The 26,150-nt window shown below is 39.5% G+C and overlaps 1 protein-coding gene across 3 annotated transcripts; it reads right to left on the bottom strand.

Annotated features, from left to right (window-relative positions):
- Positions 1-836: 836 nt before the first annotated feature.
- On the bottom strand, positions 837-26,136 carry KIF11 (kinesin family member 11). 3 transcript variants are annotated; one of them, XM_082309084.1, is made up of 24 exons: positions 26,015-26,136; positions 19,742-19,926; positions 18,943-19,045; positions 15,648-15,780; positions 15,418-15,515; positions 15,257-15,335; positions 14,772-14,957; positions 14,561-14,685; positions 13,231-13,321; positions 12,687-12,929; positions 12,479-12,574; positions 11,702-11,790; positions 10,541-10,628; positions 9,566-9,754; positions 8,198-8,405; positions 7,752-7,924; positions 7,327-7,449; positions 6,167-6,325; positions 5,628-5,767; positions 4,732-5,011; positions 3,429-3,651; positions 3,022-3,176; positions 2,575-2,691; positions 837-1,846 (listed from the first exon to the last, which is right to left on the bottom strand). In XM_082309084.1, exons 3-24 carry the CDS (start codon positions 19,023-19,025, stop codon positions 1,721-1,723), a joined length of 3,204 nt encoding a protein of 1,067 aa, XP_082165210.1. In that variant the 5' UTR covers positions 19,026-19,045; positions 19,742-19,926; positions 26,015-26,136; the 3' UTR covers positions 837-1,720. The 3 variants fall into 3 exon arrangements, with proteins under 3 accessions (XP_082165210.1, XP_082165211.1, XP_082165209.1); XM_082309085.1 differs by lacking the exons at positions 19,742-19,926; positions 26,015-26,136 and adding an exon at positions 19,190-19,259; XM_082309083.1 differs by lacking the exons at positions 19,742-19,926; positions 26,015-26,136 and having other exon boundaries at positions 18,943-19,259.
- Positions 26,137-26,150: the final 14 nt, after the last annotated feature.

The following is a 26,150-nucleotide window of genomic DNA, read 5'->3' as shown; positions in this document are numbered from 1 at the left end:
ATCTAGTCAGCGTTAACAGGCATGTGGTGCAAGAAAATGGATCCTAGGCCCTGGGGAATTCTTAAGTCCATTAAGTTTCTGGTGCCAGAATTTGACAATACACTAAACACAGTCCTGCAGCTTCCAGGGTTTCAGGTCCTTTACAACAATAGAAAGATTTGGTACATAAGCTAGGTACCAAGATAGCATAACACCCCCTAAAAAAAAAATTTCCATATTTGTGTGTTTGTGTTTCTTATTCATTTGAAAGGGAATTAATGCTTTCCCTCCTCCTACCAGGCTGTTAAGAAAAAGCAATTAGCTTTGCCCACAGAGGCAAGAGAGAGAGGATAAGTAAGAGGTAAGATAGGTGTTTCAGACAAACACAAGTGATTAATCGCCTATATCATGCTAGAGTTCAGAGAATCAGTCCAAGGGCATACTTCAAATGATGTCTTTCTGTATCAGCAGAACTGCAGCGCACTGTCTGAACGGTGTCCAAAGAATATCTAGTTGGCATACTTGCTCGAAGACAAATAGACATACGGACCACCCCTTTGAAGAACGATCAACTTAAGCCTGCAAACTAGATATAGAAAAATGAACGATCTCTTAAATCATGTTCTGACAATTAGCTAGGAGTAGTGCTTCGACATAAATTAAGGCTGCCTTCCAGTGTCTCTCCCCATGCCCATCATAATCCTAGTCATCTACTACTTTAGCACATCATAACTTGAAGTTTTCTTCAAATTCTCAGGTAAGCAGCATGAGCAGCTGGTCAAATGCTACTGTCAATTACTGGAAAAATCACTGTTATTATACAACATAGGAGCTGCATTTGTAACCAAGTTTGCATGTTTTATTGTGAAGTATCTACATCTTAAAAGAAATGCTGCCAGTTTACAATACATAAGCTGTGGTTGACATCATATTCAAGCCAACACATCACAGCTGCAGGTTAAGAGGAAGGTAAGAACAGTGAGGTTCAAAACAGATGAAAACAAAACCAAGAAAACCCAAAACCCAGCAGTGAGACTAGCTTTCATATACTGAAGAGGCACTGAAATAAAGCTATTGTCTATTATGAAGCAAGGGAGGGAACCATCCTTTTCTGACAGTACAAGACTTATGACATAGCTACTAATATTTTAGCTAAATTAAACCTGGTAATACAAGATGAAAGTAATGTAAGCTTGTTTTACTCTGAGGGAGGTGCTTATACATTTGTTTTCCATGTATCAGTGATTTATTTGAAGTATCCCAGTCAAAAGACAGCTCTCTACTTCATAGAAACAGGAATCAGACTAAAAAGCAGGTACAAAACCAGAACACTTATTTACAGTTAATTAAAGAAATAAAATGGTAGCCGGTAATGCCAACAAAGTATTTTTCTACATCTTTTTCTGCTCTGTTTTAAATCTACGGAGAAACAGAAAAGGATCACTTACTTGACAACATAAAAGTCTATTTAACATACAGCACCATAATCTGCAGGGTGTTGTTTGGAGTTTTGCTCTTTTTTTTTTTTTTTCTCTTTTTTTTAAAAAAGTCTGTTAATACTTTGCAAGCTACAGCATATAAAAATGGGACAAAGGCAGGACATCTGGCAGGCCAATCTTTTGATCCAGCTTTGCATCAATATATCACTATATACAGAGACCGAGAATAACCAAAGAAAGTTATGGCTCAGTAGACAATTAGACATAAGTATTCTAAAACAGGGATCTGCAGTAAATATATCTTAGTTCAGTGATCTTAAAGGAGGTTTAGATTTGGGAAGAAACTGTTCCGTCATATCCTCTATTTTGCTCCTCTCCACCGTAGCTGCAGATTTGTTCTCTTTATCCTTTTTGTGACTCCTTTTGTGCTGGGATTTAAAGAAAATGCCCAATAAGTTATGCATGTTAAGAGAATACAAAGAAATTAAAGACTACTTGCTCATGAACAATGCAGTATATAGTGTTCTGAGAAAAAAAAAAAGTTGGTAGAACTCCTGAAAAAGGTTTCTAATATTGCATTTACTGAAGAGATTTCTTATAGACAACTGGAAGTTCAGCACCTACTTTTAAGGGATCCATGACAAGTAGATACAACACACACCCCCCGCCACACACCCAGTCAAACCCAAGCCTAATATACCAGGGGTTTACACTGATACACTGGTAGACCAAGAGGATCAAAAGAAAGGAAGAAAGTAGGGGAAAAAAAAAAAAAAATCAGTGAAGAATCAAGAATGCTAATATTTCTGTTTGGCCTCTAAAACAATACTCCACATCTAATTTCAACTTTTCCATTAAAACATGTGTTGCTGTTCAGTAAATTATGACAATTTTTTTCATGCAGGATTATTTGCTAAGGAGTTTTCCACTGTCTGTCCAGCTTGTCAGGCACTTGCATTATTTCATCTGCCGTTAACTTATCAGAATCTGCTGGGTTTTTAGCTCAAGTTTAACAAAGCATATGCTACAGGATTTAAGGAAGTTGTGAGACTACACTAAATGATAGTAGGTGACTTTAGACTACAGCACTATTATGGAACAACAGTTTTTCTTCACTCTTAAATACACAGCTGTTTAGAATATATGTGGAAGTTACCTGGAAAAAGGGAATGCCACCATTTACATGGCAGCATATGTTTGTATCCACTAAGGATTTGTCACTAGAAAGGCTTTCACTGGATTCTTGCAACCCTTCCTCCTCTTCCAACAGGTCCTAAAAAAAAAAAAAAAAAGTTTTCAGAAAAGTGTATTTCATGTCTGAATTTCCTAGGTGAATGTACTAAGCATGATCAGATCTATAAGAGACATAGCACTTTCATTTTTGAAAAACAGAAATGAAAGTCTCTAAATTATTAAAGCCTTCTCTTATTTGTCAAGGTATTGTTTTTGTCAAAAGCTCAGCACACGTGACTCCAAGTACCCTGTAAAACACAAAGGCTGCAACAGCTCTGGGGTTCCAGTCAACTCTCCATAATGGCACGAAAAAACTCCTAAAGATGTGAAATCTTCATTGAAGAGCCTCATTTGCCATCCATACACATACCTGATCTGGATTATCCTCCACCTCCTTTGTCACACCGTTTAGCATAGCATCAAGCTTTGATTGCTTTTGCCTTAATTGCTCCAGTAGAAGTTCCCGAGGTTCTGTTCTCACAAGTGTGACTGGATAGAAGTAGTCTCTTCTCTGTGGAGTTGTCCCTGTAATGAAGATTGTATACTAATGAAAGGCACTATTAAACACTTTTCAGCAATTGGTTTAATTACAGATCCTCAATTTTACATTAACTCAATACAGAAATCATGCTTTGTTCAGTCATCATTCTTTGCATGCACCTTAAAAAAGGTGTAAGGCTGCTAGTTATATTCTGTCCCCATTAACCCTCACTTATGAATTCTACAACTCAAATTGCTTTCTGTAAGACCATTCTGTCCCCGACCCACTTTAAATACCTGTTGGAATATCCACTTTAAGATCCTCTTGCAGAAAACCATTAACCCGAGCCAGTCCATGGTGTGCTTCCTCGTTAAGTGCCAGCTTCTGCTCCAGAAGTATCTCCTGATCAACCTTTATCTGATCAAGAAGGCCATTCAGTACCTTCTCCTCAGCAGCCTTCTGTCTACCAATATGGTCAGCAATTTCAGCTATTGCTTTATCACAGTTTTCTTCATTTTTCTGAAAACAAAACAAAAAAAAAAACCCAACCAAAAACACCAAGTTAACAGGAAAGTTAAGGTTATGGCCTCTTTTTTAAGATGTGGTGCATGATTAGTGCCATGACCTGAAACGAAACAATTGAGAGACCTCAAATTGAGAAGTTTCAGTGACAGTTTTACACTCTCGTTTCGAGAACTATCTTCAGAAGAGAGTCAGTTTCTTAGAAAGTATGATCATTTTAGAAAGCTACTCATAAGAATAAAGATGATGCCATCTGGTTCAGATAAGACTCCTCATGCTTCTATGCACAACCCTGCACAGAATTAGGATATTCAAGTGAAAGTGAAAACCTTACAAGCACAAGAAGCTTTATGCGTTCGTAGGGGAAAAGAAGGAAAACATGTATTTTTAGCCATTCCCATTGGACTGAAACTCCTGAAGTGTTCAGTAGGTATAAGAGATACAGGGGTGTCTTGAGACTGCAAATGCTCTTAACACTTAAGTTTTTCTTTCTGAAAGTTAGCAAATGTTGGATTTGCCTATTTAATTACCTATTATAACAATAAAACAAGAAGGATGGGAAGTGAAGTTTGCGATGGAAATTAAAACAATTCGAGAAAGAAATTCTCAGATAAGAGGCCAGAACTAGTAGATACCTAAAAGGAATGCTTTCTCCCATAATGCTAATCCATCTGACCAATAAAGTCATTTTCATCCTCCAGAATACAGTCTGTATTTGATCACTGTGCAAAACCCCCAGGGACATTACTGGTAGACAAAGCTTTAGAATTAGGGATATACACTACCGAAAAGATGTAAAAAGCCCAAATTACAAATGGAAGTTAGCTGCATGGGATTAATCAAGACACCATTTTTTGAGGTTATTTGCACTTTAAGTCTTCATCTTAAATTAAGCTTGTGATTTCCTCTAATTGCATCTATTTAAGCTGATTAACATGAGTCTGCTGTGGTTGAAAAAAAAAAAAAAAACAAACCCACAGATTTGTTCTGACTAAGTGAGAATTTTTTTCCCCTACAAATTCTACTGTAAAAGGTTGTCTCAGAATGTTTTATTAGACTACAAATGACTATAGGTACCTTTTGTAAACACTGAAGTTGCTGTTTCTCATCATTGAGGGACAATAGCTGCTGATTGGTAAAGTCGACTATCTGAGCAGTTGTAAATTCATGCCATTTATCAGTATCCTGAGACACATTTTTGAGATTGCTGAGAAGTTGTTGACAGCGGTCAGTGGATTCTTCCAGCATCATCTTGTTTTCAGCATTCCTAATACTGAGCTCTTGAGAGAAATTATCCAGAGATGCAATAAATTTGCTGTGATTGGAAGTCGTACTGCTGACTAGGTCTGTAGTTTTTCTGCAACAACACATTTGTAACAGTTCAGAGATTTTGAAAGGTGGATTTTAACATTCTACAGTTCGAAATATTTGAGACTAGAACTAGTGAAGCAGTACAGTTCTGTCAAACCAGTTAATTGTAATGTTCTTGCACTATTTAGTAAATTTACAAATTGCAGCACTCTGAGCAGTACATTTGTTAAATGCCCTAAAAAAACCAACCACCACAAACTAAAAACCAACTTTGGCAAGACCTTAGTTACTCAGTCTTCAACTGGATGAAGTATGCTGCAATAGATACACTATTATACTTCAAGCTAAGCCTTTATGGTATGAAGTTCTGAAGTCCAGCCATACTGAGGGCTGTTCATCAGCATATTGCTCCCAAACCCATGGTCTCTTATCTGCAATATGCTCAAGAGCCAAGTTTGAGGAAAAGCCTTGTAGAGCTACCTTTTACTCTGGGGAAAGGTGAACTATGATCTACATTCTGTGGCAGAACTCAGCTCTAACACACAGGTCTTGTCCAGAAGACTTTATAAGCATAAACATATGAAGAGCATCTAATTTTGCAGTCCTCTTCATACACAGTTTTATCTTGCATCAGTATACACCAAAAGTAATCTGGTCCTTACAGGTGAACATTTTCTTGCACAGCAGTGATGGTGGTCTTCAAGCTTCCATTTTTTGCAAGTACATTAGTTAAGTTCTTCTGAGTCTCCTGAGCAAACAGGTCAAGCTGGCTTTGCAGTGAGGACACTAATTCGGCTGCACTCTATGAAGAAAAATGTCATATATTTCACTGTTATTCTGCACTTTTTAACATTCTTAAAGGCTACTTGAATGCCTTTATTAAAAATGCAGCAAATAAAAGAGCTTTGCCATTTTGAAGCTGAAGGTACAATTTTTGTGTAGAGAAGATACAGGCACTTTGCTTTTCGAGATATACATAAAGGCGTATATACTGGACATGCTCAGAGCAAACGTCTATTTTGTTACCTTCCTACATAAGCTTCTTAAAACAGCCCAACAAAGGCTGAAAAGAATTAGGATCATCCAGTTACTGTCCTAACATTTCTTCTGAAGCAAGTAAAACGGTTTACCGCTGCAAAGAGTTTAAATAAAAGCAAGCAATCACACTTGGTGTCAGGATTTCTTCTTACTCTAAGGATACCTTTGTATGTGCCAACCTCGTCATTTCCACTTCTTCTTTTAAATTCTCACAATCATTCTGAAGCTGAGCAAAAATACTGGCTGTTTCTTCCTGTAGTTTTTTCAGAGTGAGAGAAAGATCTCCAAAGAAGGTATCCATTTCCTTTTTATGACCCTCCATCTTTGAAAAAAGTTGTATTTAAAGTTAGATATTTGTCTTTAGGTAAGAACTGAATACTTTTCCCTAGCATAATTTATGTAGAAACAAACTCTACCCCAAGGAAATTGTCAAAGGCACTAATGAAGTACTGTGCATAAAAGGTGGAAAATAACACAGAGCAATCTGAAGTTACAGGCTAGAACTTGGTGTGGGCTTTTCCAAACACGAAATTTGGCACATGAGGTAGACAAAATAGGAAGACACAGACAAGGTACTTGGTTAAGACAAGAGCAAGAAGCAAGAGCTGGTAAGCCATGGACTATTTGCTGAGAACCAATAAAAAGCCTCCAGACAAGGGGAGTTGACTTCACACGAGTTACAACTCATTGACAGAAGAGGGAAATTTTTGAGTCAGAGCAACAGGTCACACCACGAACAAAGATTTGACTTTGACAAAATGGAAAAAAAGGAATGAAAGAGTGAGGCTGCAGTTCTGTGTAAACATCATGTGATGGACTAGAACTAAAAATTGAAGCAAAGGGCTTTTTTATAAAAAAAGTGCAGCGTTGTCTGCACTTATGGTTATTGTTAACAAGATACAGCATCACATTCCCCAGGAGTCAAAGTGACTATGGAAAAAGTTTGGTATGACAGCAGGAGAAATTGGGAGTGATAAGACTTATCTAAGCTGGTTATTTTAGATTTCTAAAGTGCAGGAGAGACTCTTAAGCATGTTATCAAATACTTGTTACATATAGGTTTAAACATCCACATTTTACCATTCTTCTGTGGCATTTAGGTGAGCCGTTGTGCCAATATAGGTAAAAAGCAAATACACCACTCGGAAGTAGAAAAGAAGTCTGAAAGAAAGAGTTAAAAGGTAGAACTCATGGGACAGAATAAAGGAGAAAAGGCCAGACCAGAAGTGGAAACAGACACGCTGCAGAAAAGCCACCAAAGGATTATCTCTAAATTAAACAAAATAGAAGAACACAAGAGAAGACACAAGTTACGTGCATTACCTTGTCAGCCACAGCAGAATATTTCTTCATGTTACTCTGAAACTGACAGTTTAGCCCCAAGACAAATTCTACCATTGGTGTCAAGCTATTTAATGCTCTTCCTAATCCAGATGTATGTTCCACCTAGGAACAGTGGTAAAGAAAAAGTAAAACAGGATATGGCTGTTGCTTCATATACATTTGTTAGAAGCTATTCATATACATATCCATGTACTCTGTTATTATGGTATTTGCTATATAGTACATTACAGCTTGTGGTGGTGACATGGGAGGGGAAGTGAGAAGGGACATAATCACAGCCAAGTGCTGAAGCAGAGACAGGTAGAGAGCATCAGAAAAAACCCTATACAATATTTACAGAACCCCTTTTGATCAAGAACAGTTTCATATATTTAAGTAACATAAGAGTATGTAAATTTACTAACAATTAATCTCAGCAGCTCAGCTTTACAATCAAGTGACAGATTCTCATGTTGTGTTATTTTTTCAGACACGTGAGAAACTTCAGCAGACACCAATTCTTTAACAGAGGCAAAAGATGCTGATACAACTGATGCAAGAATATTAGCTGCTGAAGAACTGGTAGACAGGAGGTCACCTACGAAAGAAATCGAGAAGCGTTACACATTTTTGTTAAAACTTCCACTGTAAGATAGGAACACTTTTTATTGCTCATCACTTTATTGCTTCTTACAGCACAGGAAGGCTGTTGATCATACCAGATACATTATTACTACTGCAAGTGTAATCACTACATTGCTTAAAACAAAGCCTCTTGCACTTACTAAAACAGATGCGTTTTAGGAAATGGTCTTTGGTACTACTGTTGCAAAAATTCAGGATGACATACTGATACAGGTATTACACTTACCTATAAAATGTGTGTAAGATGCCAACATCTGTTGCTGCTTCGAACTGTTTTCACTAACTGAATCTTGTATTTTGTTGAACAAAACATTCAGTTGTCCTGCAAATGTATTTTGGACGATAGCATTGTGTTGATCAACAGCCTTCTTACGGTCCAGTTTCGCATGGAGACCAGATACATCTTTTGTGGTTTCTTCAACTGCACTAAGTAACTACAATTTTTTAAAGTTATTTTAGTCAGTCTTTAAACAAGAAGTCAAACTTATAAGTAAAAGCAACTGTAGTTCTGAGTTAAAGGAGAAGATATCTCCCTAGACAGACAGGTATTTCCCCCTTTACATCATCAAATTACAACTGTTCTTAATCCTGCTGTTATGTCATTTTAGTCTTGGAAGACAGGAAAAAGTTACCTACCAGAGACCATTTGTTCTGACTTTGAAATTAAAGCATTAATAAAGGACCACCCTCAATATTTAAGAAGTTAAGATATTATTTATCAGAGAATAGTAACCAAAAAAAATTCCTGACTGCTTCAACTTTTTCCTGCAAGATTTGACAGTAAGTATATTCTTTGATAGTACTCAAGCAAGAGGTTTCCAGTGCCAGTTCTGCGATAAATAATTTAGAATTTGAACATATAGCGGATTCTTGGTTTTGTACTCAGTGTAAATAATTTCTGTACCCATTTCTCTTACACAAACACTCCACAACCCACATGCAAAAAACCAGGCATCCCCTCCCAACCTTACAGGAATCTGAGTAGAAAGAAATTTTCATGTTGACTAAAGATACAAGTTTCACCACTTTGCAGTTTAAATAGCAGGACATTCTCTCTCCCCACATCAAGTCTGTTTCAATAATTATGACCAATCTACAAGCACATCAAAACCATACCCTAAAATACAGAGGTGACAGGACAACAGTTTCCATTATTCAAACAATGACTGTAAATTACTGCACACATCTCTGCAAAACTTTTTGCTATTTTTCTACCCCAGTTACATATAACTTACTCTTTTGTAGGGTCAGCCATAAGCTTCTAGTAAATAAAACTACTTATTCTGCAAAACAACTCATGACAATAGATACTGCAAAGCACTGGACCTCTCATAACAAACTGGCCTGAAGGAAAGGTAGCTCCAGACCAACCAGTGTGTTTAGCAGTTAACCGTCAATATTGCCACAGAGAAAGTCCTGCAATCTTCAGTAGCTTTTCATCATAATATAAAGTGAGAGCTAATCCTAGTTTTCGACCTTAAATTCAGGTTTTGTCACACTCACATCATGCTTTAGCAACAATGATTTCCTTGAACAGCCCACGAAACTCCTAAACGTGGGAAGCTAGTTATAGTATAGCAAGAAGTATGACAACCTTGCTAGCTGTGCCATGAAGTTTTTGCTCAGTGTTTTCCAAAACTGAAACCACGTATTCTTCTTCAGCCAGATGAACCTTGGTTTCTTGCAGATCTTTTTGTGTTTCTTCCAGTTCTTTCTCCTTGATTTGCAGATCTGTTTTACACTGTTCAAGTTCATTTTTACTAACTGTGAATAGGTCAGTGATCTAAAGTGGAAGACAAACATCAATAGGGCAACGCTACTTTTTAGAAGTTCAACAGTCCCGCTTCACGTATCTCAAATTATGCCACAATACCAGAAGGCAAATTATCACCTACCAATGTAGTTTCAGCTGTAAGGCTCAGAGGTCTTAAACCTAGACTGTAGATTTATATAGTCTCTGTATTCACTGAAAATATCATAAACCAACACCATTTTCACTGGAATAATCCCTTGCTTCCCCACTCAAGCCACAAAACTAAACAATTGTTACAGCACAAAAAAAAAAAAAAATCCCACTAAACAAACCTAAGCAGACAGAACGAAGAAGAGAGTCAGTAAAGCTGATTACACAGAGTAGTTACATATTCCAGCAAATTAGTATCTGCATTTCTCGTAAAGGAAGCTCCCATTTTCTGTGTGATTTGTTAATGGGAGCTCATCACCTTCTCCCCTCTCCCCTCATTCTTTGCTCCTAAGCAGGTATCTGTCAACTAAGATGATACCATTTCACAAGCAGATGTTTGCTGAAAACCCAGCAGAGTAAATTAAAGGCAAAGTGGTAGACATTAAAACAGCTTTAAAAAAAAAATATTGCATCTTGCAACTTCATGTATGATATTTCAACTTCCTAACTTCAAGGATTAGGAAGCTTCCACTCTTGACTAACTAGGGAACTTCAAGAACAAAAACTCCTTAGATTGTTCTTTGCTCAAACGTTTTTCCTTCTTCCCCAAAGATTTCTTTCATTTGTTTTGGCAGATTTAAGCCAGAGTTGATAAATGTTGCTTACTTTTTTCACTTCTTCCTCCATGATGCTGATTTTGTCAATATACTCTGCAATTTGTTCTTCCTGAACCGCCAGCTTTCCATTAAGGGCTCTCAAGCAAGGATTAAAACAAATAAATTAGTCAAGTAAGAGCTGATTTCAATATTATCTACTGTTTTTTATACTACAGATTTAGTATTTTCAAAAAATAAGTATTGCTAACTTCTGTATGAAAAGCAGGTAATTTTCAGTTAACGCAGAAAGGATTTAAGACAATTTTCCATTGTTAACTTTCTGCGTAAACTAGCTCTCTTACGAAGTAAAGTAAACTTCTTGTGGTTTGACCCCAGTAGGCAACTGAGCACCACACAGCTGCTCACTTACCCTCTCCCCTGCCAAGTGGGATGGGGGAGAGAATCAGGGGAAAAAAAGTAAAACCTGTAGGTTTAGATAAAGACCATTTAATAGGATAGCAGAGGAAGATAAAATAATAATAATAATGATAAAAGAATATACAAAACAAGTGATGCACAATGCAATTGCTCACCACCTGCCGACCAATGCCCAACCCATACTCGAGCAGCAATCGCTGCCCCCCCAGCCAACTCCCCCCCGTTCATATACTGGGCATGACGTTATATGGTATGGCATAGCCCTTTGGCCAGTCTGGGTCAGCTGTTCTGGCTGTGCCTCCTCCCAGCTTCTTGTGCACCAGGCAGAGCATGGGAAGCTGAAAAATCCTTGACTAGTGTAAGCACTACTTCGCAACAACTAAAGCACCAGTGTGTTATCAACATTATTCTCATACTAAAGCCAAAAAACAGCACTATTCCAGCTACTAGGAAGAAAATTAACTCTATCCCAGGCAAAACCAGGACAAAACTATATCAAGTTTGCTCTTCTATATGAGCTTCCACTGAAAGAAAGGCTGCACAGTATAAGTCTGCATCCTGGCTACACTTATGTTAAGTTCCACATATAAATAAAATCCTCAGTGCAAACCTACTCTTCAGACTTCTACCTGTGTAATAATTTCTAAACAACAAGTTGACCAGTCAGTTAAATTCTCCTGACTATCTTCAATTTTCTGCTGTGAAAATAGATCTGAAAGCATTTCTGTATAAGAATAGGTACCAGTATCTGAGATTTGTTGTTAATCATTTTATAGAAATTTTGAAGACATACTCATAGTTTTCAAGGGAAATATAGACTCCATTTTTTTCTCGTGCAGCAACGAGGTCTCGCTTCAGACGCTCAATCTCTTCAGTATACTCCTGCATAAAGAAACAATCACAGGTAAACCTGAACATCTCTACTTTGATTTCAAGATTTAGCTTAACAGGTACTTCGCAAAGATAGTGCTCTATGGAAGTTTTGCATAAGCACAGGAGCAAAGCACTTCACTTCTGTTCCCAATAAGTTCAGTATAGCACCATTTAAATTCATTCCATTGGATATATGTAGAGCATTGAAACCTCCCATTTGTCTCGTACTTGGTTGCATACAGCAGCTTACAATGGGAATCGCAGCTTCTTTAGTAGCAGACAGCTACTGTATATTGGCTCTTCATTCATACTTACTGACAAGTTCACTTTAATTCAGGCACTTTCTAGGGAATGAAGCTGATAATACAGCAAGTCCAGAAAAAATATCCAGTGTCATTTAGTGGCTCTCCACTAATTTGTAAACAAGTAATCCATACAGAGTCATAGCTAGTAGCAATAGCCCTCTCTATCCAGCTTTAGTCTTAGCAACAGTTTCAGTATATGCAAAGCAACTAATACCGTACCAGTAGAGCAGCTTAGTTTGAAAGCATCAGTTCAGTGATTAAAATCACCTCAGGAAAGCACTGCTACTAGTTATAGCTTCTCCACAACTTCATAATCCCCGCATAGCAAAAACTATGTTAACAGAACCAAACCTAACCTCTAACTTATTTGTGAAGATACATGTCTAGCTTACCTTAATAAGAGCTTTTTTTGTTAGCTTCTGATTAACTTCAGGCTTGTTCATTATGTTCTTTGCTCTGTGGGCATATTCCAGTGTACTCAATGTTTCCTGTGACAAACAGATGTAACACTAGGTCAAACTGAGGAGGTAACTCATATTTTTGTATCATTAGCAAAATATAATATCTATTTTCGGAATAGATTTTCAGACTTAAATTTACCTCAAGATTTATAGATGCAGGAGAAACTGTGGCAATTATTGATGTTTTTGTTCGTCCTCCAAGAGAGTCTTGAAGGATTCTTGTGAGTTTAGATTCCCTGTATGGAATATGTGGGGCTCTTTCTACTAGCGCAGTAATAACTCTTCCTAGTGTCAGGAGAGACTGATTGATATTTCCAGCTTCACGAGCTCTTTTGTCAACTGCCCCAGATCGACCAATGTTTTCACTTCCTGCAAGATCAACCTGAAAGACGAGAGGAAGGACATGCTTCTGTCTCAAATCACCCTGAAGAATGCTCGCCCCATAATGCTGCAGAACACAACACGCATGAACTAGCTTTGAGTTGTTCAGGAGACATCGGGGTTACCAGTGGGACTGACATTTCTCAGAGTGACAAATATAGGTCATATCACTTTATGAAAAACAATGATTTTTCCCCTTATTGGAAAAAAAACCCACCTTAGATTCTCAAGAGAATGAGGTCAGATTATTCTAGTTCATTACTTTAAGAACGTCATCAATGACATTTAGTTCAAATACTCACCAAGTTTAGCTTCCCAATTTTAACAAGTTCTTCTCCATCTACTGTTGTTTCTTTCATATGGATGGTAATCGAAAACACAGAGTGGGAACGGCTATAAAAGAATTCAGTTTCAGACAGACGTCCCATTAAAGCCAAATGATCTGCTTGCTACATGATACTGCTGCAAGCTAGGTATCCATGCTCTTTTTAGGGAATATATTTGGCCCGTTAATTGAGACTTACACATTTATTGCAACACTGGATCACTACTTGTTCAGCGAGATGGATATCCCATCTGCAGTTCAAGAATGAGAAATCAGTACTAAAAAACTATATTTTTGACCAAGGTGTGTCTGCTAGATTCTGACTACAACCTGCAATCATATGAAGTAGCCTGCATTGCCACACACAAAAAAACCCCTCAACCTTATCCCCAGCTTCTACAATCCAGTTTGCAAGATTTCAGAAGCTGAGGTTTGAAAAGAGGGTCTTGTGTTGACCTGTAAAAAACAGATCTTAGCAGTATTTTGAAATTCCAGCTTCAGTAACAAATCCTAACATACCATTTTCTACTGCTGGTGAGGAGAGGAAAGGATACTTGAGACTCTTACACCAAGTTTTTATTTAGTAAACAGGACTGGCAAAAAAAACCAACAACCCATAACAGCTACAAGAAAGACAACCCACCTCCCTAATACAGGTATATCAGCTAAACATCTTCCAAACTTGAAAGGACTACAGCCTTCCTTTTGAAGATGTACAATATCTACTACAGAGAATATTTATCTCATGCTAGTACAGGTTTTTCAGTTGTATTTCATGTATTTCAGTTACATATCCGTAAAACTTCTGTATTTCCATAGGCATAGAAAGCTTTGAAAAAGTTAACTTCTTAACTTAGAGTTATAATTAAATTTCAATATTCTAGATGCCAGATAAAGAAAATTCTGCTATATTCAGCTGGAGTGAGGTAAAATGCCAGGGCTACTGTTCCGACGAGACAGTGCATATTAACAAGGGATATATTCATAACAAAGCATGCAAACTCTAAACAAGAAGGGAAGCTTATGTAAAATATCATGCAGAGAGAAAGAGCTTGCCCATTTTCAAGATGAAAAGCATTCAGATTTTATAATGCTCCTTCATACACCTGTTAAAATCACCCCACAGGATGTGATAAGGAGGAAATTCTAACTATGGCTTTCTAACCCACACTGGGCAATATGAACTGCAATACACAATCTCAAGATCATGCCAGGTTTGCACTAGCTTCAACATCTTTTACTTCTTCAGTCAGATCCAGTTTAATAAAAGAAGAACAAAAAGTTTCTGAAATGGGGAAGATTTGTACCTGGAATATGCGTTCATGTAAGTAGCTGCAGTCGTTCTTTTTGCTGCACCCCTTTCCAGGATTTGGTAGACTTCATTTTTGTTGTGTACAGTTATTTCTTCCAAGCCTTTAATAATTACACCCCTCTGTCAGAAAATAACGCATGCTTATTATACACCTCTCAACAATCCTGAAAGCCTTAAGATAACAAATTTTGGAAGATAGCACTAACCTTGTTTCGAGGGTCATCAAACATCTGCAGTCTTTCTCCAACATCAGGAGTAGGATTCAGAAGATCAAAAAGCTCCTCATTATAGATTTCCAAAAGAGAGACCTTCACTGAAAATTCGGTACCATTCTCTGTGAGTTTTTCAAATATTTGGTGCAATGTACGGGGTATTATACCTGCTAGTGGATCCTATAAATTAAAGTGAAGTATTTAATACATAAATGTACTGAAAGAGATTTGGGGGTGGGGGGTGGAATTTCAGCTAAATAGTCTGATTTGATATAAGCAAGAATACCTTGGACAAAGACCATCTTCCATATAAAGATTGCCAATATAAATGAATGAGACCATTTGTTAATTTACAAACATTTAAGGAAAGTCAGCTTCAGGATTTGAAAGGCATCAGCTTCAGGTTTTCTTTAGCCTTCTGCAATTTCTAACTTTGAACTAAAGCATAGACAAGAGAAATCCCACGAGTGAAAATATACCTCTTCCCAAGTATATTCCTCATTGGGTGACCGCTCCCCTTCCATTGTGAAGGTCTTACCAGTACCAGTTTGGCCATAACTGTGAGAATAAAAAATTAAAACTTAAACAAGAAACTAAAATTCCAATAAAATTTCCTAATAATAATTACTGGCTTACTTACGCAAACACTGTACAGTTGTAGCCCATAATAACTTCATCCAGAATAGGACATACAACACTCCGGTATACATCAATCTGCTTTGCCTGAGCTCCAAAAACCTGTTGAGGCAAAGACAACACATCCCGTTTATCCATACAGTAATGTATAGCATCACACAGTACAGCAATCAGACCACATTAGAGAAATGTACTAGCTTGTTTCTAGAAGTCCCCAACTTGATGAGCAGTTACCATATCAAATGTGTAAGTCTTTCTTGATGTCTTATCCGTCACTCCTCCAGTGCGGACACTAACTTCCTTTCTTGCTTGATCACAGTCTACAACAGCATAGGAGCTTGCTTTACGTTCCGAGGCATTAAAAGGCCTAAAAAGACAGGAGTTAAGAATATTGGATTGATATCGTTGCTAACAAGAACATAAACTGACAAAGCAGTAATATCACTCAGTTTAAGGATCCAGAAAAGTATAATTGGGTAAAAGGAACATAAGGCTTTTAACTTAATTTGTTTAATAATTTGTTTAAGGAAAAACTGCCACAATTTGGTGGTTTCCAGACCTTGTTTCTCCTTCCACCCACTGTGGGACAACTCAAGTATCTATAGCTTCTAGTTTGTTTACATATGTATTTTTTTACCAAGTCCATAAACACTTTTAAGATCATTTAGATGTGCACACAACTAACTTGCATTAGAAAACATTGTTCAATTACAGGGGAGTGGAATATTAAACATACCAAATAGTTGTATAAATAAGAGCCTTCAAAAAAAAGAAAAACTTACACATGGAAGTTAAGGCAATAGTGAATCAAACTAATTAACTTTAAAAATTTCCTTTTCAATTTTTCATTTACACAAGCAATGAAGCCTACATCTCACACTGACTACATCTCACAGTAGACAGCAATACCAGAACCTTTATAATGCTGATGCATTTGAACAGAATTTGTGAACTGTGAACAGAATTTAATAAGACAGACAAAACATTGTATTTGGGCGGAAAAAAGTCCACATACCTTTTTACTCTGATTGAGTTTTAAGTAAAGTTTAATAGAGGTGTAGTAAAAGTTTAGAAACTTGATGGTGAGCATTTTGTTTCATCACTAAATTAATTTAAACCTGGCGCACACAATTTTCCTTGGAGGGACGTTTGCAACCATTTCTCCCAAAAAGCATGGAAATGACCATGGGCTGAACACTAAAAGCATGAAATACTATTTTATTACTCATTTAGTAGTGCTACTGCACTGAGTGTCTATGCTACCTGTAGAGTTGACTTGAACGGTCAACTTGAAAATAGAACTTCTACAACCTTAGTAATCTTTAAAACATTTTAAAAGTAGAGTCACTTCAGATGCTGTCTCTTTAAACTACGATGTAAAAAAAAAAAAAAAAAAGGTACCACAAGCACATGTCACCTCAAGTGTCCTGACTCTTGTGGCTAACATTTCTTCCTCAACATAGCACTGAGGCTGAAGTGTTAGATTCTAAACAGACCACTAGACAATTTGGCGCAAGGCTGACTGGTGACAACAGATGATCACTAAAATCTTGTTCACAGGGTAAGTTACAGCTTCGGTTTTGTGACTTATAAAACAGTAGGAGGCTGAAGAATTAATATATTCCGCTCTATAATGACATAACAGTGAACAAGTCAAATGCAGGGGCCTTACGGTATGATAGCCCACAACTGTGAGATTAGAGAAACAATTCAGCTAGGCTGGAGCATACATGCAGATCATCGCCATGCACCACCAGACAAGCAGCAACCTGGTATGCCACAGTGACATTTGATCACAGGTTCACCCCCTTAAGTATGAAGCATATTAGCATGCATATTAACAATGCTAATGCATGCATTCTGAGTTTCCAAATTTATGCTTTGCCAAAGTACAATGAATGTGTTGCTTGAAAAGGTTTTTGATGAGCTCAGACACATCAGGTTTTGGAAGGAAATTAATACAATTGCATCTACCTACCTATCTGTGAGATAAGTAGAACCTGACTGATGCAGAAGAAAAAGAAAGGTGGAAGAAACATTTATGACCTCAAACACACTGAAGCTCTATTAAAAAAAGAAAAGCTGTACAAGAGGCAAGAGCAATGGTGAGCGACAAAGTTTTTAGGGGTTAGAGACAAAATCTTGACATAGGACTTAGTCTATCAGTTGCAATAAAGCAAACCACTGCCATGGTCAATCCTAATGCTACTGTCATATTGAGCATTATATTTAATTAAAATATACACTGATACTTAGTGAGGCTATTCAAGAACAATTGAGACTAATCAGATGAAAATTATTGCTCTTGACAGTGTTTCAAACTCAATTGCTTCAATAAAGTTATTCTTTTGCGATAGCCTTGATTTACATCAACACTTTCACCAATCCCATAACATGTTTCAGCAGCTTTTTAGTTGTGTTGCAAAAAATAAGAGAAAATAGCTTTTAATTTCTATTTTCATTGTGCATCTGTAAAAGTACAACTTCCAAGCGTGAGGACGTAATGATTGCAAAAGGCATTAATAACAATAATATGTAAGCTAACAACTGCACTTCTGGCTTAAAAAAAACCAAAAAAAAACCCAACAACACCACTTCCAAAGGTATTTTGAACACTATTCTTAACCCATTAGCAGTATTACGGTTTCAACAAGCAACACTTTAAGAATATTTAAGATCCAGTATCAGTGAGCAAGTCTTTAAAGTCACCTCAAAATTACAAAGAGAACCTAATTTTATGGTACATGAAATTTGTCATATCATACCAAAAAATAAATTCATCTCATCAACTGAGGCAGCTGGTCATTATTATTTAAGAAGTTGACCCCCATAGCTTTTCGTCTGAATTCAGAGTCTGCATCGCTGAAGTTATACGAAAGATATACGAATATACGAAAGTGGGTGTAGCAAAAATTTTATTAGCTGTTAAATCGTAGCGGATTCCCACAGAAGCTGATAGAAGATAAAAATTCGTTTTTTTTTTTTTTTTTTTTTTTTGTCTTGAATATCAGCCATACTAGCTCTCATCTAGCTTTTCTCAACCTTCCTACGTAGCTTCACGCGAAGTGTGCACCGAATCAAGTTAGGAAATCGCAACTTTTTGCCTTTTTCAGCTGTAAGAGATTATTCGTGCCAGCGTTACTTTGCGGAAGCGCCGATTACCTCTGCCGGCTGCAGGGGGCCGCCGCCGCAGCGCGTACAAGTAACGCCTCGGACATTCAGGCGTTTTAAAGCGCAGCGCCGCTCGGCTGTAAGGGCGGGCTCCTTAACAACGAGGTGCTCAGAGAGCCACCGCGCAGCTGCCTTTCCCCGGAGCCGCGGGCTGCAGGGCGCGCCGCCAGCCGCCTGTCACACGACGGCGGCCCGGGCTGCCCGGACACACCGGGCTCCCGAGGGACAGCGCAGCAAAGGTGTCAGACCGAAGTCCCAGGGGGACTTAGGAGGAGGGGCCTCCCCGGCTCCCCGCGGGCCCCTGCTGCGGGCCGACCTCCGGCGCTCGCCCGGGGTGAGGGCAGGCCGCCGCGCCTACCTGCACCGCACCACCACCTGGATGTTCTTGCCCTTCTCCTCCTTCTTAGCGCCGCCGCCGCCCTGGAAGCTGAGGGAAGCCATGGCGGTCCTCGGCGCGAAACCTGCCGGGGGGAAGAGAGGCGAAACGCTGTCCGCGCTGCTCCGGGGCGCCCGGGGCTCGGGCCAACCGCCCGCCGCTCGCCTCAGCCGCCGCCGCGCTCCGGCCGGGGGTGCGCGCGCTCCGCCGCCGACTTTGAACCACGCACCTCCCCCCGGCCCGGCCAATCAGCGGCAGCCCGCGGGGCACCATGGGACCGATTTTCAAATGCTGGTGGTGACGCCAGGGCACGGCGGAAGCGGCGGTGCCGCCCCGTCCCGCCCTGAGCGCGTTGCATGCTGGGGGATGTAGTCCCCGGTGAGCGGCCATCACGTGACCGAGTGACGGTGGTGCGGGCGTCCCGGCGGGCGCGGTGCCGTCCCTGGCAGCCCAGCCCCCGCCGGCAGCCGCGGCGCGGGCGTCACGGCGGAGCAGGCAGCGCGGCGGAGCGAATTAAAGCGGACGGGCCGCGGGATGGCAGGGGAAGGCGGATCCCGCGGTCCGGGACGAGGCGGGGGGGTGATGCGTTTGCGTTACGGCGTGTGACCAGGTCCCCCACACCCCTGTGACGTTCAACCTGACGTCAAACTCGAACCTGCTGTGCAGCTATGTTCTGCCGCCAGTACCGCGCGCGCTCACGAGGGGGCAGCAAGGAAATCTCCCGCCTCCTTTGCAGCCGCCGCTGAACATCCACGCATCTGAGGGCATCCAAACTCCTCACCTCAGCTATCTCTCTTCAAGATTCACATCATCCTCGTAATCTTGCATCATAGGTCAAGCCCTCTGGCCATCCTTTCTCCTGTCCCCACTGGCTCTCCCGTTAGTCCACGTTTTCTTTAAACGTCACATTCAAAATTAGACAAGAACACCTAGCCAATGCCCGGTGGAGCGGAAGCATTACTTTGCCTGGTTAAAAAAAAAATAAAATAAATCGTATTTCTTCTTACCCGGTGGAGCACAGCACTCGCTGCGCCCAGCAGGGCACCCGGCCGTCCCCTTGGCCTGCGGTGCCCCGCTGCAGCCTGCCGCACGTCTGCAGCCGAAGCGCCAGGCCAGGTGGTTTCTGTTGCCCAGCTGTGCGCTTTGCTGGCCCGGCCCGCGGAGCTCTGCTCTGGTCCCTCCACTCGGGCTGGTCTCTGGCACAATGCATCAACATCGCTCTGAATTCTACACCTCACTTTCCACATGTTCACAGGCTGGTATTGCCTGCTCAATTAGTGGGAAAATCCTATGTCGGAACGAAAATAAATAGTTAAAGGCTCAGGACAAAGCACTGCGGGTGCACCATGTCCATCCTCTTATTTTGAAACTTGATCCTGTGAAGCACTGACAAAGCACAAGTTTACATCCTCTCACTAGCAGTTTCATTTATGTCACCCTAGCTTTCCTGTGAGAGCCTCCTTTGAGACGGTATTAAAAGCTTTGCTAGGTGATCTGTGACAGGATAACAGATCTTGTGGGTAGAGGGGAAGAAGCAGATGTTAGAGAAGATTTAACTGGTCTGACATGCTTTGCTCTCAACAAAGCTGTACTTGCTCCTACAGGCTGTCACACTGTCACACAGGCTGTCATCCACCTGTTATGGCCTACAGTGCTACAGTGCTTTGGTGGTGTTCTAGGGCCTTCCCAGTGGCTGAAATTCAGACTACCCATCTATAATTTTGCAGGTTCTGCCCCCTTGCCTTTTTTTTTAAGTTGGCTACTTTGAAACTCACACCTCTTCCATGAGTTCTTAAAGTTAATAACAAATGAATCCTAACCCGTAAGGCCTGCAGTAATTTTTCTGACAGTGACATGAAGCAACATCACATTATGCTCCTCTACCATTTATCTCAAAAGTTAGAACAATGTCAGAGCCAATCAATCTTATACTAGGCACGAAGAAACAGGATCTGAGAAATACACACATTACTTTTATAGAAAAGGACATGAAGTGTTGGATTCCTAGTCTGCTGTGAGCAGAAAGTGATTCAGAAAACATTAACATTCAACAAATTTGTCTGCCATTCTAAATACAGACTGACGATGAGACAGGACAAGAGCTAGGAAATCTTTACAGTGATTAATAACAATTTTCATTTCCAGCCTTTCTGAGCGAGTATTTTCTGTTTGCTCCATGTAAGACTTTACTGGTTGCATGCCACTGAAAACAGTACAATCTTAAAATATATATAACATATAAATATATTACATGAAAAGAAAACTACTTTACAAGGACAGATATTTGGAAGTTATTAACTGCCAGATGAATTACTGCCCTTCAACATCAATTTTTAACCTTTTGGCCTCAAACCTAGAAATAAGGCAATGATTCCATAGACAAAGCTTGTAACAAAACATTTAAAATGTGTATGCATAGACAACTACGGAATCTGTATTTTTTAACAGTCTTACAGCTTAGCTTTCCAACCAAAATGAGTTTGGTGGGTTGGTATTACTAAGACATGCTATTTTTTCTTCCTCTAATGAAACACTAAAAACCACGATAATACATTTTGTTTCAGTTAAGATAAGATTTAACCAAGTGGGAAAATTAATAGAAGATAAAAGCGATACCTATTGCAAACATATTGAGACCACCCTTCTTATTACTTGCTTTTTGTATTCCATGTATGCTAAGAGCAACAATAATTTGTACAGACAATTGTGTAGGAGCCACTGCTAGACTAAAAAGTCAAATGCAGGTATGCGAATATATTGAATCGTTACTTTTTGCTCTATACTCCTTCATATGGATTATACAAAAGAAGGCAGCACAGGAACACATGAAGTCTTTTCTTCCCATTTCTGCCTGTTTGTTCTTTTCTAGTATGAAAGTGTAACTTGCATTAGTCAGAATTTTGCTCAAAATATAAACATGTCTCTCACAAACACAGAGGAAAAGAAGAGATCATTCAAACCTGCATTTAAACAAGAGGAATCTTTTTAATTATTGGGAGTTGAATCTGGCTGATAGCTACCTTTGCCATAGCTATGGTAAGTGGAAAACATGTATTTCTGGTAATCAAGTTAGCTTAAAAAAATGCATACAGTTTAATAGCTGCAGCTCTGTTTTACAAGGTCAATTTATAGCATAGATCATACATTTTCTTAGACTAGCTAGAGCCTAAAGATACTAATACACTATAAACCCAAACTGAGTAACACGGAGGTAGCATTTTACAAGCAGTAAAAATAAATAGGAGAAAAAAGAAACAAGAATACTTAGGACAGTCTTAACAGTGGTTGGGAGAATGACCTTTAGGAAGGCATGTACATAATCTGTGACAAATAAGTTTTATTTTTTTAAAAGAGAGACAATAACATCACAGAAAAATAAATTATATAATAATACACACAACTGCCAATGTAATGACTTCAGTAGAGATTACCAATCCCCACTTATTGGTCAAAAAGGACAATTTTTCACTAAAGCTTGCCAACAAGAAGTCCTTGTATTATAGTGATATTCATAGACAATGCATGTCACACACAAAAAAAAAAAAATCAGTGTTTTCCTGGGATTTATATCAGATGACCTGGGTAATTATAGATAGGGAGGCCTGACATACAGTAGAATTGTTGACAATAAACACAACTAGCTAAGAATTAAGAAAGGTTATAATAATGGAGAGATATAATTAATACAAATTATAAGTTTGGGTGAGACTTCTTCAAGGCTTAGTAACACCTGTTTTGATTACCAACATGCTACACAGTGTATGAGCTGTATTGAACACGTGGAGATTTTAATATGGTTTAATATTATCAGTGACATAGAAAAAATTTACTGATTAACCACACATTCACATTAAAGGGGAGATGACCTACACCTCAGATAAACATAAAGCAATTTCTAACCTTTGAACAGCCCGTCCAGTTGGCCAATAATATTCTAAACTCTGTGCTGTCCACATACAGAAAGTTAAGCAATAAGGACTTACACACTGTACTGGCTTATTCTCAGCTGTGGACAGGGTTCTCCTTCAGTCAAAGTAACAGGATAATTATTTCACTGTTAAAAATGCGGTACAATAAAATAATTTACCTTATTGTTAAAAATTAAGGACTCAATGCATATATAACATGATTAAAAACAGAATTGGTTTCAACTAACCAGGAAAAATACACAGAATAAAGAATCTCTTTTTTCCACATATGTGCCAGATCACTGTCCAACACAGACACAGATGGTAGCACTTTTACATATTTTTATAGTTATAGTCACCATAATAAAAAAATAACACCACACGTAGGGGGGTGTATGCATTTGTGTAATTAGCTCAGAGTAAAGCAATTTTCCATACGCTTACCTATTTTCAGTTAAGGCATGCAGCTGGATGACATACTTTACATAAAAAGAAAAGAAACAATGAGCAGGAAAATTGGAAACATATAGACTTGACAGGACCCACTGAAGTCAACAGGAAATGTCTCCTTAGTTTCTCATTATCTTTTGACTTTAATATTTTAAAATTTAATTCATGCAGTATTTTTATATGGAGAGCAGTCAACAGGTGATCTTTTTTCATATATGCCTTGTCATGAAATTGCCACTATTTATTTTGGAGTGGAAATAATAATCATAAGCTATGCTTTTTTCAGCCTGAGGCCAGTTTGGTGCAAAGCACTTTTATATACAATTACATTTAGAATTTAATCCAGAATTTTAGCTTCCAGGAGAAGCATATTAAGATACTACTTAGAGTTTTACACTTGCTGCCTCTTAGCTTCCAAGAGGAATATGAAAAACTGTTTTTATTCTAAATTATTTGTAACCTGCCTACTTTGAGGATCACTTTCCCTGCACTGTACTGTTATGTCACATACCCTAAAGAGGGATCTCCACGCTGCAGCTCCATAAGGCTTCTTCATGGGAATTTTTTAATAATTTCCACACTTACCCTAAATCAGACTTAGGTTCATTTGATCTTTTGGACAACACGTGTTTTTCCACTAGGGCAGATGAAGAAGGCAAGATTAAAAGCACCAATTGTCAATTAAAGTTTCATGGGGAAGAAATCTTAGTTACTGGACTATACTGAGAAAGGAATTTTACTGAAAGTCCTCTTTAATTTTGCTGATGGTGTCATATGAAAAATATCTTTAAATTATGGAAAAGATATCCAGAATAGTGGATGAGTGTAATTTTAGCTAGTATAAACTGGAATAGAGAGGGGTTAGATTATAAGAACACAATCTGCTCCGAACAAACATCAGTGCCATTGAATAGCCACTAAACAAGCTTACAGTGGATAAAATAAGTGTAAAGTACAGTAGGTGTGACCTCTGTTGCATACCGCTGCTGCAATAGTTGGGTGAGATGCATGAGGAGGTGTGATCTTCCATCACCACAGCTACAGAAGCACTTGCTTTAGATGCAACTATTAGCAGACCACCAGTTTTGCTGGTGCAGTCTACTTTGCTTTCCCAGGATTTCCCCTGTGTAGATCCAAGGCAAGATCTATAGGGAAAGGCAGGATTTATCAGAGGGGCTAAATATACATCAGGCCAGCATTAGCTAAATATATACATTCAGCTATGTTAGGCTAGCAAACTCTCTGTCAGGACCTGAAAAAGGAGTAAACTGCCTGGAACTCTGTATACTTTTATAGTTTTCACTCCTACATGATAACTGATACAACCTGCCTACAATAAAGGCAGAGGCATTTCTACTATACATCCAATTTAAGAGAGCGACTCCAATTCACAAACTCTTAATCCCCTGGTTACTTCAGAGAGAGGAGATCGATCACGATGAGGCACTCATCTGGCAGTGTGCTTTCTGCCAGATGCAATGGTATTACCCTCTCTGATGCACTGGCAATGGCAACAGGGCAGAAGTAAGATTTAAGATCTCACCATTTACCCTGTCCTCTTTCCCTCTGGCCTGGTCTTACTTTTACATACATGAGGATACAGAAAAAAACCAGGCTGCCTCAAACTAGAATCCCATGAGGACAAAGATATCCTTCGTTTTCACAGGAGTTAACATATTGTGTTAAAATTAGGCTCCCACACAGTTCTAAATCCTATCAGTTAATTTAGGTGAAAACTACCAACTGCGGTGCTCCAACCAGGATTAGTTAACTTGAGAGACAGTTCGGTGTCTAAACTGAGGCCAGAAGTGTGGGTGTACTTGATGTAGACACAAATGTTTTAAACTGGGTAGCTCAGGTACTGCTAAGAGCGTCTCTATAGCAGCGCAGACCTCGGTGGAAACCAGCAGCTGAATGTCCACCCAAACTCCCTGACAGATTTTGTTGACCATATGGAGTAGCGTGCTGCCACTTCTAACAGCTAATTTGACCAAAGCTGACTAGTTTAAAGCTACTTGCAATGTATCTTCAGTCCCATCTTTGGGTGCAGAAATAACCTTAGCTAACTCGTCAGGTCACATTTTTCCACCTCTTTATGACCGGAGGAGGGTTGTGTGAACTTCCAGCTGTGGCGTACCACCTGTAGTAAAAGGCAAGCAGTGGGGAAGCTGAAATCAGGCATTAAATGTAGCACATTAAGGTTTTTTCTTTCTCCCCTTTTTTTTTTTTTTGAGACATAGGAAAATAGATACGTCCGAAAGCACATTACTAGAACTGGAAACAGTGGGGTTTTTTGGGGTGTTTGTTTTGTTTTGTTTTTCCTAGAAAGGAATTAAAGCAGCCAGCCACAACCACGACTCTCCCACAGGGAAATCTACCAAGAAAAAAAAAAATCTCTCCAGAAAACCAAACACATGGAGTTATAACATAAGTTCAACCTTATCCAGCATTTACACCTCGTAAACCCATCCTGCACGGAGAGTCCTGTGCCCGAGGCAGCGGGGCCCCGGCGCTGCAGCCCTCCCGCGGCAGGGGAGCGGCGGCGGGCAGGCTCCCGACGGAGAGCTCCCACCGGGTAAACTCTCTCCCCAGGGGGAGGGAAGATTTTGACACCCGCTGCACTGGGAGATCTGAAATCTCTGCCGCTCAGGACAGCGCCGCACCCGCCGTACTCAAATTACGAGGCGTCTAATTACCTTTTGTCTCGGCTGTCGCCGGCAGGGACGCGGAGCCTGGCCACCAGGAAGCGGGCGGCCGCTCCCTCCGCGCCGGGCCGCAACACGGTCCTTCCGCGGGCGCAACCCAGCCCCGCGGCGGCGGCGGCGGCGGGGT

This window comes from Platalea leucorodia, assembly GCF_965183815.1.
Source record: "Platalea leucorodia genome assembly, chromosome: 4".
In the NCBI taxonomy this organism is placed as follows: domain Eukaryota; kingdom Metazoa; phylum Chordata; class Aves; order Pelecaniformes; family Threskiornithidae; genus Platalea; species Platalea leucorodia.
The sequence above is the reverse complement of the archived record's forward strand: the minus strand, read 5'-3'. Positions and strand labels throughout refer to the sequence as shown.

Bases quoted from the DNA above. Each gene is read 5' to 3' on its own strand.
- KIF11 (XM_082309084.1), bottom strand. From the start codon at position 19,025: ATGGCTTCCCTCAGCTTCCAGGGCGGCGGCGGCGCTAAGAAGGAGGAG. The intron at 15,336-15,417 runs GTAAGTAAGCCA...TTATTCTCACAG, and splicing joins TACAACTGTACAGTGTTTGC to TTATGGCCAAACTGGTACTG. The intron at 12,930-13,230 runs GTGAGTATTTGA...CTCGTCTTTCAG, and splicing joins AAATTGGGAAGCTAAACTTG to GTTGATCTTGCAGGAAGTGA.